At 50.1% G+C, this 16,908-nt stretch overlaps 1 protein-coding gene across 1 annotated transcript; it reads right to left on the reverse strand.

The window, feature by feature from the left end:
- Positions 1 to 14,202: 14,202 nt before the first annotated feature.
- LOC123045292 (uncharacterized) lies at positions 14,203 to 15,144 on the reverse strand. Its single transcript, XM_044468295.1, has one exon. It carries the CDS (start codon positions 14,981 to 14,983, stop codon positions 14,408 to 14,410), a length of 576 nt encoding a protein of 191 aa, XP_044324230.1. The 5' UTR covers positions 14,984 to 15,144; the 3' UTR covers positions 14,203 to 14,407.
- Between the last annotated feature and the right edge of the window lie 1,764 nt (positions 15,145 to 16,908).

Genomic DNA, 16,908 nt, shown 5'->3' on the forward strand with positions numbered 1-16,908 from the left:
AGTCGACTACGCTTCAGTCGCTCACCCCCAGTCGAATGGACAAGCGGAGTGAGAAAATGGTCTAATTCTCAAAGGCCTGAAACCCCGATTGATGCATGATCTCAAGCATGCAGCAGGAGCGTGGGTCGACGAACTTCCATCAGTTCTTTGGGGATTGAGGACCACTCCTAATCGGTCGACTAGGCGAACTCCATTCTTTCTGGTTTATGGAGCTGAAGCAGTCCTGCCGAGTGACCTGCTTCACAATGCACCCCGAGTCGAGCTCTACACTGAAGATGAAGCAGAGCAAGCCCGACAGGACGCAGTCGACCTTCTAGAAGAAGAAAGAGAAATGGCCATGATCCGATCGACTATCTATCAGCAGGACTTGCATCGATTCCATGCCAGAAACGTGAAGAGTCGAGCCTTCCAAGAAGGAGATTTGGTTCTCCGAGTGGATCAGCAGAAGCCACACAAGCTTGCTCCTACTTGGGAAGGCCCCTTCATCGTCACTAAAGTCCTCCACAATGGAGCGTACCATCTTTACAATGTCGATCGCCAGATTGACGAGCCACGAGCTTGGAACGCGGAGCTGCTCTGCCCCTTTTATACTTAAGTATTCACTCGGATGAGATGTAATAAAAGTACTTCTGTAGTTTGTTTTTCAAAGACAAGAGTGTTATAATTTTCCCAGTGATTGTTGTTACTTTTGTTTACGTGAGAAATCCCCCAGTGGGTGGCTTAGCTGCGAATCCGTTTCGCCTAAGTTTGTAAAGATCCTTACCGAGTGGTGAGCCAGCCTCCCACTCGGGGGCTTAGCTGCGAATCCGGTTCGCCTAAGTATTTAAAAATCCTACCGAGTGGTGAGCCAGCCTCCCACTCGGAGGCTTAGCTGCAGTCCAAGTACTCGCCTAAGTATTTAAAAATCCTACGGAGTGGTGAGCCAGCCTCCCACTCAGAGGCTTAGCTGCAGTCCAAGTACTCGCCTAAGTGTTTAAAATCCTACCGAGTGGTGAGCCAGTCTTCCACTCGGAGGCTTAGCTGCAGTCCAGTACTCGCCTAAGTGTTTGAAAGAACATGCGGTGCCCCCATGTTTGGTTTTGGTAATTGATGACAATCTCTATGGACTAATGGTTGTCTTGAGTTATATTTGAAGGATTTGTCCATAGGCTTTTCTTGAAGTCCATGTGTTGGTTTCAAGGAGTTTATGAGTTGACCAAGGTGCTATTAAGGAATTATCCAAAGATTGGTCATGTGAGTGTTGAGCTTATTGCAAGCATGTCTTGAAGAAGAAGATTGTGTGATCATTCATGTTTAACTTCAAGACATCATCCAAATGAAGAGGGTTGGAAATATTCAAGGTTGATCAAGACTAAGTCAAGAGTGAATCAAGTTGATCAAGACTAAGTCAAGAGTGAATCAAGTTGATCAACTCACAAAGCGTAGAAGATGTACCGAGAGGGATCAAGTGATCCCATGGTATGGTAAGCATTGTCCATTGCACTTTGTGTACTAACCCATGGTCTATGTGAGAGTTCTATGTGGGGTTAGGTACGTGTCCATGGGCTTGCGTCAAGAGGAAGATATCATACAACCCATGAAAGGATGACATCAAGTGGTGATCATCATCAAGATTGTCGTGTGCAAGTTCAAGTGGAGCATCACGAAGAGATCAAGTGCTTGAATCTTGCCATCCATTATGGTGTCAATGGACTTGTGAAGATGTGCCAAAGAGTGGCTCACCCATAGTGGACTATGGGGGAGCAATCATCTAGTCTTCATCGAGCCAACGCAATCAAGAAAGGTGGTCCATCTTGAGGGAGTCAAGATCCTCATCATCTAGCTCAAGTGGACCATGTGCAAGGCAAAGGTTTGGCCTTTATAGGTTTTCTATTTTACCGGTCTCATGGTGGTAGTTGGGAGACTGGGCTATAGGATCGTTTGCCGTACTATCAAGGGGGGCTCTCAAATTGGTAGCTTGATCGTATCGTTAGTAGAGAGCTCAAACCATTGCATCCTTGCATCATGTTTCTTGGTTCTTGTTTGGTTATCTTTGTGAGTCTTAGAGCTTATGGTCATCTTGATGACAAGCTTGAGTTCATCGAAAACGGAGTTCGCATGCGTCTTCTATGATATTTCGGTGTTGGAGGTTTTACGAGTCTTTTCCGAGGAAGGGTTCTCATCATTTTCTTATGGGCCTTTTCCATTGGCTTATTATTGGTATTTCTATCAAGATTGTGTTAGCCCATGTCGTTAGCTTTCCAACAAACTTGGTTTCGTTGAATTCGGAGTCCGTTTGCAAAAGTTGTGGCTGTTTTGATAAAGGCTGCAGCGGTACTACCGCGACTAGAGCGGATGTAATTTTTTACTACCGCTCCAGAGCATTACTACCGCGGCTCCTGAGCGGTAGTACCGCTCCAGAGCAGTACTACCGCGGCTCCTAAGCGGTAGTACTGCTCCGAACCATAATCTCGTGTTTTGCTCAGCGGAGGTAGGCACGGAAGTATTTTTTTCGTACCGCTCGCAAGCAGTAGTACCGCTACCATTTGCGGTAGTACCATGAGGACGAGCAGTAGTACCGCTCTGGCGGTTCTACTGGCCTTTTGCCTCCTCTCTGTTGTTTTTCAAAGGGGTACTACCGCCCTAGCGGTAGTACCACTCCTTGGAGCGGTAGTACCGCTCTGTGCGAGCTGTGAGCATAACGGTTGGATTTTTTTCCCACCTATAAAAGGGGGACTTCTTCCCCATTGAACCAAATCCTTCGTGCTCGTGTTCCTCCCCCATTGTTGACCTTCTTCGAGCTTGCTAACTCTCAATCCCTCCAATGATTCTTGCTAGTTCTTGAGGGAAAAGAGAGAGGAGATCTAGATCCATGTTTCCACCAATCACTTTCTCCTCTAAGTGAGGGGAACTCCTTGGATCTAGATCTTGGAGTTCTTCATGTTCTTCTTTCGTTCTTCCTCTCATTTTCTTCCCTAGCATTAGTTGCTTTGGTGGGATTTGGGAGGGAAGGACTTGGGCACTCCATGTGCCCTTGCCATTGCATTTGGTGCATCGGTTTGAGTTCTCCACGTGATACGTGGAAGTTACAAGTTGAGAAGCTTATTACTCTTGGGTGCTTGGTGACCTTGAGCTTGTTCCTCTTGGGTGCTTGGGCGCCCTAGACGGTTGGTGGTGTTCGGAGCTTAATCATTTTGGTATAAAGCTCCGGGCAAGCGTCGGGGTCTCCAATTAGGTTGTGGAGATCGCCCCGAGCAATTTGACGGGTACTGGTGACCGCCCCCAAGGGTTGCCAAAGTGTACGGGTTTGGTGACCGCCCCCAAGGGTCGCCATTTGTACGGGTTCGGTGACCGCCCTCAAGGGTCCCTTAGTGGAATCACGACATCTTGCATTGTGCGAGACCGTGAGGAGATTACGGTGGCCCTAGTGGCTTCTTGGGGAGCATTGTGCCTCCACACCGCTCCAAACGGAGATTAGCATCCGCAAGGGTGTGAACTTCGGGATACATTCGTCGTCTCCGCGTGCCTCGGTTATCTCTTAACCGAGCCCCTTTACTTATGCACTTTACTTTGTGATAGCCATATTGTTTCTTGTCATATATCTTGCTATCACTTAGTTGTTTACCTTGGTTAGCATAAGTTGTTGGTGCACATAGGTGAGCCTAGTTGTTGTAGGTTTTGTGCTTGTCAAATTAACCGCTAGGTTTATTCCGCATTTGTTCAAGCCTAAACCGTAATTATTTTAAAGCGCCTATTCACCCCCCCCCCTCGAGGCGACATCCATGATCTTTCAGTGTTTAATACAATGTGCGCTCTGTAAGGACGATGAGGTGCAGGTCGACTGGTACCTTCTCCTTCCGAGCTACACCACAAATACAATGTGCGCTCTGCAAGGACGACGAGGTGCAGGTCGACTGTTACCTTCTCCTTCCGAGATACGCCACAAATACAACATGCGCTCTGCAAAGATGACGAGGTGTAGGTCGACTGCTGCCTTCTCCTTCGGAGCTACGCCACAAAAATCCTACCGAGTGGAGAGCAAACCTCCCACTCGGGGGCTTAGCTGCAGTCCAGTACTCGCCTAAGTATCTGAAAATCCTACCGAGTGGAGAGCAAACCTCCCACTCGGGGGCTTAGCTGCAGTCCAGTACTCGCCTAAGTATCTGAAATCCCTACCGAGTGGAGAGCAAACCTCCCACTCAGGGGCTTAGCTGCAGTACAGTACTCGCCTAAGTACCTGAAAATCCTACCAAGTGGAGAGCAACCCTCCCACTCGGGGGCTTAGCTGCAGTCCAGTACTCGCCTAAGTATTTGAAAATCCCACCGAGTAGAGAGCAATCCTCCCACTCGGAGGCTTAGCTGCAGTCCAGTACTCGCCTAAGTACTTAATCCATTGCGCTCTGCAAGGATGACGAGGTGCAGGTCGACTGCTACCCTCTCCTTCTGAGCTACGCCACAAATGCAATGTGCGCTCTGCACGGATGACGAGGTGCAGGTCGACTGCTACCTTCTCCTTCTGAGCTATGCCACAAATACAATGTGCGCTCCATCCTAATCCGCAGGGACACAGGTCGACTGTCATCTGTGCTCCATCCCTACCTGCAAGAGCGATGAAGTGCAGGTTGACTGGACTTTCCACCTCAGAGCTGCATCTCAAGCATTAAAGTATATTTCGAGTGAAAGACAAAGTTCGCTCGAAGGCAAGTGCAAGCATATTCAACGATAAGCCAAGTTCAGATAACACCCTACGGATTCGGAAGTACTCAGGCACCAAGCCTGTAAAAGTTTATCGGTTACAAAACCACTCGGCATTCCGAGGCAAATTTAAGACGAAGCATAGAAGTTTTTTACTCCTCGGGTGGAGGACTGGAAGGCGCGACAAACTGGTCCAGGTCGATTCCGTCAGCAATCCGAGTGGCAACAACAATGAAGGTCTCCATGAAAGATTGGAAGTCATGCTTCTTGGTACTGGCCACCTTGATGGACGCCAGCTTGTCCTCTCGCGCATCCTTGCAGTGAACACATACCAGGGACAGAGCAACATCAGCACCACACCTAGCGGAAGACTTCTTCCATTCCTGCACTCGACCTGGAATGTCATTCAGTCGAGTCATTAAAGACTCAAGGTCATTTTGAAGTGTTTCTCTTGGCCAGAGTGTCATGTCGATCCGCGACACCGCAACCTTCAGTCGAGCGAGGTAGTCAACCACACCGGCAACACGAGCCTCCAGTCGGAGCATGTTCATAGCGGCTTCATCCTTCACTGGAGAGTTGATGGGATCCAAGCTTGTCTCCACTCGACTGGTCTCCTCCTCAAAGTTCTGGCAGAATTCTGAAACACAATTCGAAGTTAAGCCAACAGTTCCACGACGAGTCAACGATAACAAGTCAAGTCGAATAGAAGAGATTACCTTCAAGCATGAGGAATAGCTTCTTGGCGAGCCCTCCCAGATAAGCCTCCAGCTCGTTCTTCTTCCCCGCCAGTTCGCTAGCCTTGTCACTCAGATCTATCTTGTCATTCTTCAGTCGGCTGACCTCCTTGTTGGCCGCATCGAGAGCAGCTTTTAGATTGGCATTCTCCTCTTCAAGTTTACTGACTGAAGCCAGCTTTTCTTCTGCGAGTTTCGTTTTGTCTGAAGCCGCTTTCTACGCCTCGGCGAGGTCAAGGTCCTTCTTCTTCAGGGCCTCCTTCAGTTTATCTGCAAAGTGACAATGAGATCAGAATCAGGAATGGACAAAAAATAAAGGCAGTCATCAAGATTCTCACCAAACATACCTTTTGCTTCCTCCTTTGACTTCGTGAAGTTCTCCTGGACAAGCTTCAAGTCAAGTTTGAGCTGGATATGTTTGTTCTCCAATTCAGTATAGCGAGCCACACGCTCGCAAGATTTCTGTGAAAGGTCAGTCGACAGACATCAAAGATAGGTCACTTCCGAGTGACTAAGAGAAAAAATGGTAGCATTTCTAAGACTAGAGCCGAATCAAAATATTCAATAGTAGTCTCGGGGACTACACCCAGTGGGTGCACTCAGCGTGCCCCCACTGGTTCTACCGACTCGGTCCGATCAGTCGACTGAAAGCGATTAAAAAAGTTATGATCCTATACCATAGCTAACTGCCAGCAGTCAGCCATGGTATTAAAAAAACAGGTTCTTCAGACCTTAGTCGACTGCCAGCAGTCGACCATGGTCTCGGGGACTACACCCAGTGGGTGCACTCAGCGTACCCCCACTGGTTCCAAGATTCCATTCGACTAGACCGAGTGGAGAAGTTAGAAAAGAAATTCAAAGTGTAAAGACTACAGTCGACTGCCAGCAGTCCACCATAGTCTCGGGGACTACACCCAGTGGGTGCACTTAGCGTGCCCCCACCAATCCAAAAATTCAATCGACACACCCAGTAGGTGTACAGATACGAAGATCTTCAGAAAGAAGAGTTTTCAGATACCATATCCTAACAGAACAAGCGGTGACCAACTAACCTGGACGTTGCTCTAAAGAGCTGAGCTTGCATCATAAGCCGCTTGGCTGGCATCTCGGATTGCCTTCACCTGCTCCATCATGATCCCCGCCTGGCGTATCGCCTCCTTAGCAGCACCCGCTTGGTCCTCAGGGACGTGGTGTGTAGCGAAAAGGGAAGGCGGATCAGCAGTCGACGACAAAGGACGAGCACTCGTCAATGGCACAACAAAGGACACAGAAGTCTGAGTGATGTTGCCACCCTCCTGAACCAGAGTCTCGGGTGCTGATGTAACCTGAGAAGTCTTGCCAGCGGGCGCCTTTTTATTCCTCCTCGGCCTCAGCAACGCCTCATCGTCATCGTCAGGGAGATCAATGACATGAGGTGGAGCTACAAGAAAGATTCAAAGTTAAAAATGAGGATCCAATCGACCAAAAGCGAAACTACAGAGATCATACCAAGGTTGGAGGTGGCAGCATCTTCCATTTCTTGGTCTTCGTTCCTGGCTGAGGTCTCGGAGGTAGCAGCACTGCAGATTTCAGAAATCAGTCGGTTAGCCAACGAGTCGACCAAGAGTCTGTCCATGCTAAACGAGAAAACACAAGTTCTGATATTACCCGGAAATGGTGGGAATGGCCATCCTCATCTTGGGCAGGGCCTTCGTAGGCTTTGATGACGTCGCTCAGGGTTGCTTCGGTGCTTTTTCAGTCGGCGCTGGAGAGGTCGTCCGAGGGCGTTTCGTCGACTGCCTGACAGACGCAGTAGCCTTGCCACGCTCGACCGTGGGGTCGTGGGCGAGCTTGGATCGCCTTTCCGTGCGAGGAGGGTCGACTTCTTCCTCCTCCTCCTCTTCCCCGGAGCCGTCGTCGTCTTCATTCTCCTCACCATCAGATTGCCACTCCTCCTGACTTTCACCTCCGCTCCCCTCCTCCTCCTCGACCTGTTCTTGCGCCCCGTTGGGCATCGAGTACATCTCAGTAGTGGCCTGGAAGGCAACAAACAAGACAAAAGTCAGTCGACTGATTTTAAACAAACATGATGAAGAGAACAGGATCACAGTCGGAGATGCAGAATTGGACCTTGTCTACTTCGTATGATTGGTCGAGTGGAGGAATCCTCCTGGCTCCTCGGGGGTTATCCTTGTTCCCTGTGATGGCATTCATCCACCTCTCCAGCGTGGCATCCTCGACCTCCTCCGGGTGGATCCGAGTGGCGTCTTCAGTGCCAGAATACATCCACATCGGATGGTCTCGATATTGAAGTGGTTGGATGCGTCGTCGGAGGAAGACCTCCAAGAGATCCATGCCGGTCACCTCGTCACGGATAAACTGGACTACACGTTCGACTAACACCTTAACCTGCGCCTTCTCTTCCGGGATCACCTTCAAAGAGGAAGGCTTGCTCACTCGGTCCATGGAAAAAGGAGGGAGTCCAGTCGACTGCCCTGGCGTCGGCTGGTCTTTGCAGTAGAACCAAGTCGACTGCCATCCACAGACTGACTCGGGTAGGATCATGGCCGGAAAAGAACTTTTTCCCCTCATTTGAGCCCCAAGACCCCCACACATCTGGATCACTTGGGTTCTCTCATCACTTGGATTGGCCTTTTTCACCGTCTGGGAGCGACAAGTGAAAATGTGTTTGAACAGACCCCAATGAGGCCGACAACCCAAGAAATTCTCGCACAAGGACATGAAAGCAGCGAGATACACGATGGAGTTGGGTGTGAAGTGGTGGAGTTGTGCCCCAAAGAAGTTCAGAAATCCCCGAAAGAAAGGGAGAGGCGGCAAAGAAAACCCGCGGTCAACATGGGTGGCCAAGAGGACACACTCACCCTCCTGAGGCTGCGGCTCCCACTCCTTCCCCGGTAGCCTCGCTGATCCATGGGGGATCAGTCCTTCATTGGCCAGATCGTCAAGATCTTTCTGACGGATCGTCGAGCGGATCCAGTCGCCCTGGATCCACCCCTGCGGCAGACCGGCCCTTGACGAAGATCCGCCCCGACTGGTCGCCCTTCCCTTCGCCTTCGCCGTCGCCTTCTTCGCCCGCTCCAAAGTCGCCGTCTTCTCCTTCACCATCGTCGCCGGCGAAGCACGCACGGAGCAGCGGCGCTGAGATGGAGGCGAACGCGGTGGATAAATCTGAGGAAGAGGGAGAGGAAATGAGAGCGCACTGTTCAAAAAACCCCGTCCAGCGCCTTATATGAGGTTGCTTCCGAGTGACTGACTTGTAGGCCCGGGCGATCCTGTCAAATCCCGCAACAGTCGCGCGCGCGATACGTGGCGAAAAAGGTCGCGTGGAGATCGAGGCGTTCCTGCCTTATCCCATCCGAGTATCGCGGCCTCCTCCGCCTCGCGCGCTTCCCGAACTTCGGATCCCGCTAAATCCGCGAACTGCAGAGCAACTTGTCCGACGGGAGCCGCTCCGTCGTTCGGAGATCTCCAAGTACAAAAAATTCACTCGACGGATACAAAGAATGGATCAAGGCGACTGAAAAAGAAGTTGGTGCCGTCACCTAAGTTCATTGATCCACAACAAGACATACTCATAGCACAACAATGGGTCGGAAGAGTTCTCAACTCCTTCCCCACTCAAACCTCGATCCATTTGGGGACTAATGACGAAGCCATGTACCTAGGGTAGGGTCATGGACCTGTCCAAAATACCCTCCCCAAGGACATCCCTAGAATAAACCACTTGTCAGTCGACCTGGAAGGATTCCACTTGACGGACTTGAAGACACTCGACCATGAAGCCAACCACTCGACCGCCAGGAGATCTAAAGTCAGTCTACACACAAACGGTCGGTCATTAAGTAGCTTTTATGGTCATCATAGCACTTTATGTGGGGCGTTACCAGTAACCCCCGATCTTAATGTACTTTAAACCCTACATAACTGAGGGCCGGAGGGGTCTGGCGAACTCTATATAAGCCACCCCCCTCCTCAGTGTCAAGGGTTCGCACCCCTGTAACTCATACGCACATAATACAGTCGACCGCCTCCGGGCTCCGAGACGTAGGGCTGTTACTTCCTCCGAGAAGGGCATGAACTCGTAAACATCTTGCGTATACAACTACTCCATAGCTAGGATCTTGTCTCTCCATTTCTACCCCCCTATTCTACTCTCAGGCTTAGAACCACGACAGGGCCCACCCCACTGAAAATCAGGGGGGGGGGGGGGGGGAGAGATTAGTTAGTTGGAAAGATTAAGTAAAGCCCCGTAATCGTCCGTGCGTGTAGGATTATTGCAAGTGCAGTATAGAGTTTTTTTTTCTTCCGAATTCTTTTTCTAGTTACATGTGTACACTAGGCATCAATTGCAAGTGTCGTCCCCGACTGCAACTACATGTATTTCAACATGTGTAAGCTACCTGCCCGCCAAGTAAATCAATCCCGCCATTTTTGCTGCGGGCCAAAAAATCCAACACCCCGCCTTAGTTTTCTCTCTAGGGTTCACTTATTTGTGCTGAAATTACCACATATAAAGAGGTCCAAGTGAAGAGACTAGCCCAAATGTAAGATGAGCGACCTGGGGCATCGATTTTTTTTTCTACGTGTGTTGTGTTTTTGCTCAAGCGGAGCCCAATTTTCGGTTGCTCTGAAATGAGGGATTCCCTTTTTTCTTTGGAAATTTTCGATGTGTCTAATGAAGATGAAATGGCTAAAAAAAATTAAAGTAGCTTGTGGTCGGTAATTTTTTGGGGTAGCTGCCGTCAGGTTCCCGAGCACCTCTGTTTCTGCTCTAACTAAAGGGCAGAGCTGATTGTTTTCATAGCCAAATACACAGATCATTTTTTGTGTGTATGTTCAGATCTGATTTTGTAAGAGGAGCTTATGAAGCACATTCTCCTCGATTGTACAAAGTATTTCTCGCGTATGTCGACAACATGCACCAGCAATAGTGTGAGCTAGACATGTCGGTGGGGTTTCACCTGCTGAACCCAACTCTAACCAAAATACAGGCACAGAGACCAAGCTGGCTTGTGCATGCAACAATTTTAATGAAGCCCCTTTTCACAAAAAGAAGAAGAAACGAAGAAGAAGCAGGGGAACGAAAAGGTAAGCCAGCGTCATTTAGCTACAGAATAGGCTTTTTCATTGTCTGGGTGTGGTCTTTTTTCAGTTCAAACAAACAAACCGACAAAAAGCCTAAACCAAAAAAATAATGGAAACACTAACGTCCACACATGTGGGCGTTTGCATCTCGCCTACACGCGTGGATCCGCGTCCGTTTGTGGTTGCACGAATCTTGGCATGTTTGTGGTGTCACGTAGGACTGGGCTGGTGTGTGGGCATTCACCCGGTCGCCCACACGCCCGTTTCACCACACGGAGGGGTCGGTGTGTGGGCGTTTAGCAGTTCGCCTACACGTCAGTTTTCACTCACGCAACACTTAAATTGTTGAATGCGTTACTTTTACGGAAAAACTAACGCCCACACATGTGGGCGTTTGCAGATCGTCCACACACCTCCATCATCACTCATTTTGCCACGTATGAATAGATGACGTCAGCAGAAATCTTTTTGATTTTCGGCTTAAAATGTTTTATCTCCTAAATAAAAAAGCGAACTAAAAATCCGTTTTCACCATTAAATCCGTCTCGACGAGATCTTCAAAACTAGACCCCATGTTGATATGTTTCGACGATTTTTTTGCCCAGAAATTACCATGATGTTTACACTATAGTTGCCATAGTGCTTAAACTAAAGTTGCCATGTGGCAATTTTAGTTTGTAGATCATGACAATTTTAGTTTTTTTATGATGGCAATTCCAGTACTTTGACCATGAAAATATTTTTTTATTGAACCATGGCAATTTTAAGTGCATCTATCATGGGAATTTTAGTTTATGGTGCATGGCAAGTCTAGTTTCTTAATTCTTCGTTTTATAATATGTTAAAATTCACTTTTAAATGTAAAAAAATAATAATTGAAATATATCATGGCAACTTCAGTGTAAATATCATGGCAATTCATGTGCAACAGACATGACAACTTTTAACAAAAAAAATCGCGGAAATATATCGATATGAGATCTAGTTTTGAAGATCTCGTCGCGAGGGATTTAATGGTGAAAACGGATCTTAAATCGGATTTTTCATTTAAGAGATAAAACATTTTAAAAACTAAAAATCTGAAAAGATTCTCGCATGCATGCATGCGATGACATGACAATCTATTTGCATTAGAAACGTGTGGTGCGTCTTTTTTCCTGCCACACGTGTGGCAGTTATCGACGTCCTACTTTTATGTATAGCATTGCTTGATATGTTGTGTGTAATATACATGTGGACACCTGAACAATTTTATCATCGGTCCGCCCCACCTCAATTTTTTTCCGTCCTCCGCCACTGCGTGCACGTAAGCAGCTGGCAACTCTTTTTTTTACATGGTAACTGTCCTAGCGTGCTTGTGAGCACATGGCAACTCTCTCAACTGCCTAGTGTTAGTAGGTGGCAACTACTAAAGTTTTAAAATCATGGCAACTGCAGTAGACCAGACCATACATGGCAACTGCAGTTAAATGAACATGGAAGAGGGTCAGACCATGGCAACTACGGGGACGCTAGTGACTGTCACGCGGGGCGTGCGGGGAGGCCTGACGTACGGGCGTGTGGTCGTTATCTATTTTGCCCACCCGTAGGCATGTGAGAGGGACCGCGGAAAAAAAAAACAAGACATGTGGGCATTACTTGCGTCTACCCACATGTAGGCGTGTGGGCTGATCTTCTTAAACACCACACAAACTGTTTGGGCAGACCCTTTAACACCTACACGTGTGGGCGTTATAGGTGTCAAAAACAAACAAGTTCACAAAGAAAAGCCATAACTCAAGCCCATAATGGGGGAACTTGAACCCACCGACCAGGAAGCAAAACGGGCCAAATTAGCAATAGGTTACGTCAGTTGCGAAGTTTCAGTCTGACCAAGTCCCAGACATACCAAAAAATAAAAATCTGCATCAACGGAGAGTTTTTTTTTTTGAAATCACATCAACGGAGAGTTAATTGAGGATTACGGCCTGATCTTGACATGGCAGTTATTCATTGCATAAGGGGGAGGAGGGGCCCCACCCCCGGTGAAATTGCGTGGTCTGTTTCCGAGTGGGTCTCAGCGAAGTTGTTGACGTACGCGAGCAGGACTCGCTGAGACTACGAAACTGGTACACCGCAGAGGCCCCCATTTAGCTTGACTTGAAGGATCTGTCAACTGTGTCCTCGCCTTGGCCCTTGTCCTCGTCGTCGGCCGTCAAGCTCGCGTGCGTTCACGACATGCCGCCGCCGCTGACGTTGGGCCATAATAACATCATTTTGAAGCACATCCTGGAACCACCCGATTCCGTGCGTGTGGAAGAAGTCAGCAACGCCCTCCGGCAGTCAGATCGCGCGACGGGCCCCGGCGGAGGGGAAAGGAAGGCCGGCATGAGCAGCCAGGTGATGCTCGTCGCGCCAGCTAAAACAGGACAGCTTGTTTCCGGAGGTTTCACTGCGGCGGCGCGATCGGTAAACGTCGTCGACGGCCGAAACGCGGCACATATCGGATCGGACCGCCAGGAAACCGCTGGTTCTTCCGATCTCTGCTCGGATCGCATGGCTTTCATCGGCGATGGCGGGGAAAGGAAGGTTAGATCTGTACAGACTTACGCGCACTCGTCGCTCGAAAGGGGAGAAGGGGCCATGGGACGAGTTGCCTCGCCATCGCCGGTGACGGTCGGTGATGGGGCAAACCGTGGAGAACAAGCTCCCGCTGCTGAGAGAAAGGATGCTCGTGTGGGCGTTGCTGAGTCTGCTCCCGCCGCAGGGAAAGATATCAGGGTTTTAACTGTGGCCATCCGTTCGCCGCCCAGATCGCCCACGGCGCCGCCGGTCGACGTCATCGCCGGCCAAGACAACACGGTCAGTCGGGTCATGAAAGCAGGGGCAAGCGGCAAAGTGTCCGCGGTTGATCAAGAAACGGATCTACACTCTCCTAGGGTTCCTTCTGGGGAACACATCCCTTCGTCAGCACTGCAGGACAATCCGATCGGGTCCTCGACGTCCTCATCGCCAACCACCTCCACCTCCGGCGACACAAACGGCGAGCGCGATCTCTACGACATAGGAGTTGCGGCCGCGTTGGCGATGGACACCAAGGAATTACAATCCGAGATCGCCAGGTATCTCAGGCAGGAGGCCAATAGGGAACAGAGGCCGCGGCGGCGGGCAAGGCAGCGGAATGCCCCGGCGCCGCCCGTGAAATTCTCCCTGCGTCTCTCCGCGCAGGAGGCAATGGAGGACGTGGCGGCGGTCACCCTCGCCAAGGACGTCAAGTTGGAGTTGGAGGAGGCCGAGGGGATGCCGGCGCGCCGCAATGCAAAACGCCGACGACACTGATCCTACGGATTACTGGTATGCGTTAGCTGTTCTGTTCTTGGCCAAAAGCAGAGGCATCCGTCCATAAAGCTAGCGAACCCTTTTTCGTTGTCGTGTGGTCATCAGCTTGATTCTGCTTTTCTTATGACTGCTTGAACTGTATGTACTACGTGTTGAGTTCAACTCTCGGGGGTTAACAGAAAATCTTAGTTGAAGCTAATTTGTTCAGTTGCCTGCAATACCCGTGTTTGTTCTTCAAGAATTTGTGATCAGTACGTGTTACATTTCGGCTTGCTAATACAGTATATGCCGTCTATTTATTTGCTTCATTTATTGGTTTTTTCCTCAAAACTTGAGCACTTTTACAATCTTCCCCCAGATTAAAGAACAAAAGAACATGAGTACGTAATGATTAAAGTACCACGTAGGAGTAGTAGACCTTGGCATCCCCACTAAAACCCTACCAGAAGATAAGCATCTTCTTGCCTGGCTTCATCTTTTGCTTCTACTTACATGCATGGGCGTCCAATTAAGTTAAACATAATCTTGGCTTAAGGAGTGATGGAGCTGGCGCCATTGCATACTTATGAATAATAAATCACTGGAGTGGAGGTGGATCAAGCGCTCCTCTCCATCATCTCGCAGAACCTCTTGAACGACTCGAGCTTCTGCAGCTTGAGCTGCTTGTGGATCCGGCGGATGAAGACGTCGGCTACATGGTCGATCTCGTCCTCCAGCCGGAACTCAGCCCCCTCCCCCTCCTTCTCCTTGGCGTCGCGCACCACGTCAATCACCGACCCTGGCGCGTTCACCAGCTCGTCGTCATCGTCGTCTTCCTCGCGGAACAGCGAGTGCGTCAAGTACTCGTCGTCGCTGTCCTCCTCCTCCTGGGCGGCCTCCACGTCGCGCTCCGTCACGTAGCTGGGCGACGTGTAGAGCACGATGGCCTTCTTGCCGCCGTCGTCTTGTTGGGCGGCCTCCTCCTTGCGCGCGTGGTCGTCCTGGCCCATGATGGCGTGGATCTTGTGGTTGATGGCGCTGACGAGGAGCTTCCTGTTGCGGAGGATGCCGAGGACGAGGAGGCGCGTCTTGAGGGTGCTGGTCTTGGCGCGCACCGTCGTGGACTTGGCCTTGACCACGGCGACGATGGTGGACAGCATCTGCTTGAAGAATGTGGAAGCCTTGGTCTTCATCTTAATAATTATAGCTCGCTCTAGCTAGCTTGCAAAAATAAGAGGAAGCTGTGTGTGTGGTGCCGGAGGGGAGAGATTATTATGATCAGATGCTTGCTGCGTGTGTTGGTTGTACAGTAGCGCAAGGTGTGTGTAGTTGATGCTTGGACATGGAGTTTTGACCGTGGGATGCCATGGGTATATATAGCAGTAGCAGAGGGTGGGTGGGGGTGAGCAATTGCGAGTGGATGTCCTAGAGAAGTTTCAGCATCGCACGAAAGCAGGTGAGCTAAGGAAAGGGCACCAACGGGAAACAATGGGTGTGTGTGTGTGTGTGTAACAATTAACAAAGCCCGCAGCCCGCGGGCCAAAGGAAAAGTAGTCAAAAAGATGATGGGTATGCATGCATGCAAAGGGCTCCTCGTGGGTAACAGTTGTCCAATGTTTTGGCTAACCGGCCGGTCGGGTTCTTTCCTTTCAAAGAAAAAGCTTTAGGTTATCCTGTTTTTAATAGTTATTTCCATGTCCGTGTAGTAACAAAGTTCATGGTGAGGTGTTCATTCATGAATATGCTACTAATAAGTTTGTGGCCTTTTAACTTTGGCAGTATTGTGGTCATTGTGAGTCAGTTACTCACATTATTGTAGGCAGCTTGTTTCCGCTTGCTTAGCCATAGCTAGTGAGTGATGGCGCTGTTGTAAATTGTGGGACCATCAACAACACATGAGATTTCCTCGCAAAAAAAAAAGAAAAAAAGAAAAAAGAACACATGGGATATACCGTACTGGCCAAACGGTTTGGTAAGTGTCAGCTGGGACGGTGCCACACTCAACGTCGAAAGGGGAGGTAAAAATTTGAGTATTCTGGGAACCGCGAGTACGACTATAGATTAAGCAGCTCTTCTTCTTACTATAGACAGGGTAGGGTGATTGGGCGGAGCTGGTCGATGCTGCGTGCGTGCTTGCATGTGGGAATCCTTCGCCGCTAAGGTTCCCATCCCAAATGGCCATGGCACAAAAAGCAGCCGGCGCCGCGAGCTGTCGAGTCGAATCGCCCGCGTACAACCATGGACCAGCAAGCAGGCAATGGCAAGCCCGCGCAGGGCAGCGTCACGCCGCATGCATCCGCAAGTGGACGGGATCTCGGCACAGGAACAGCTAGCTAGCACCGACCGCAGTTTGGCCACAAAGCGGATCCAAATCAAAAGCGACCTGGCTGCTACACGACTCGTAACTACTCTCCGTTACTAAGAGCAACTCCAATGGGGCTATCCATTTCATCCGCCCGCTGTCCGTTTGAATCGACGCGGACAGAAAATCGGCCTAACGCGCCGATCCAAACGGACGCGCGTCCGCTTTTTGTCCGCGGGCGACCCATTTCCGGCCCATTTTTGAGCCTGGTTTGCGACGGACGTGCGCACGTTCGCCCTCTCCTTCCCGGGCCCGCTGGTCTGTGTCACATCGCCCTCCCTCATCCAACAGCAACTCTCGCCCTTCTCCTCCGTCCCCGCCACCGCCTTCCATTTTTGCCGGCGACTCTGCCAGCTGTCGGGGCCTCCACATCGGCCCAACTACGCCGCCAACTCCCACGTCGCCCACGTCGCCCGCCACCGTCGTCTTGCAGCTGGGAGCCGACTGCTTCCCACCCCCCCCCCCCCGTTCCCCACCACACAGCCGCCCCGACCAAGAAGTTGCCGTGTTGGTCCATCACCACCTCAACAGCCAGCGGCCATTGTTCCGTGGCTTCATTCCGGGCCACCTTCCGGCGTTGAATCGCAACCGAGAGAGCGGACATTTCCTTCTTTGGAATGACTACTTCGATACAACAAACCTGTTGTTCAACCATCAGAAATTCCGTCACGGTTTCCGTATGAGTAGGCATGTCTTCAACCGTATTAGAGAGGGAGTGGTCGGCTATGATGACTATTTCGAGTGCAAAGAGGATGC

Source organism: Triticum aestivum, chromosome 2B (genome assembly GCF_018294505.1).
Source record: "Triticum aestivum cultivar Chinese Spring chromosome 2B, IWGSC CS RefSeq v2.1, whole genome shotgun sequence".
Taxonomy (NCBI): Eukaryota; Viridiplantae; Streptophyta; class Magnoliopsida; order Poales; family Poaceae; genus Triticum; species Triticum aestivum.

Coding starts and splice junctions, on each gene's coding strand:
- LOC123045292 (XM_044468295.1), bottom strand. CDS start 14,983: ATGAAGACCAAGGCTTCCACATTCTTCAAGCAGATGCTGTCCACCATC.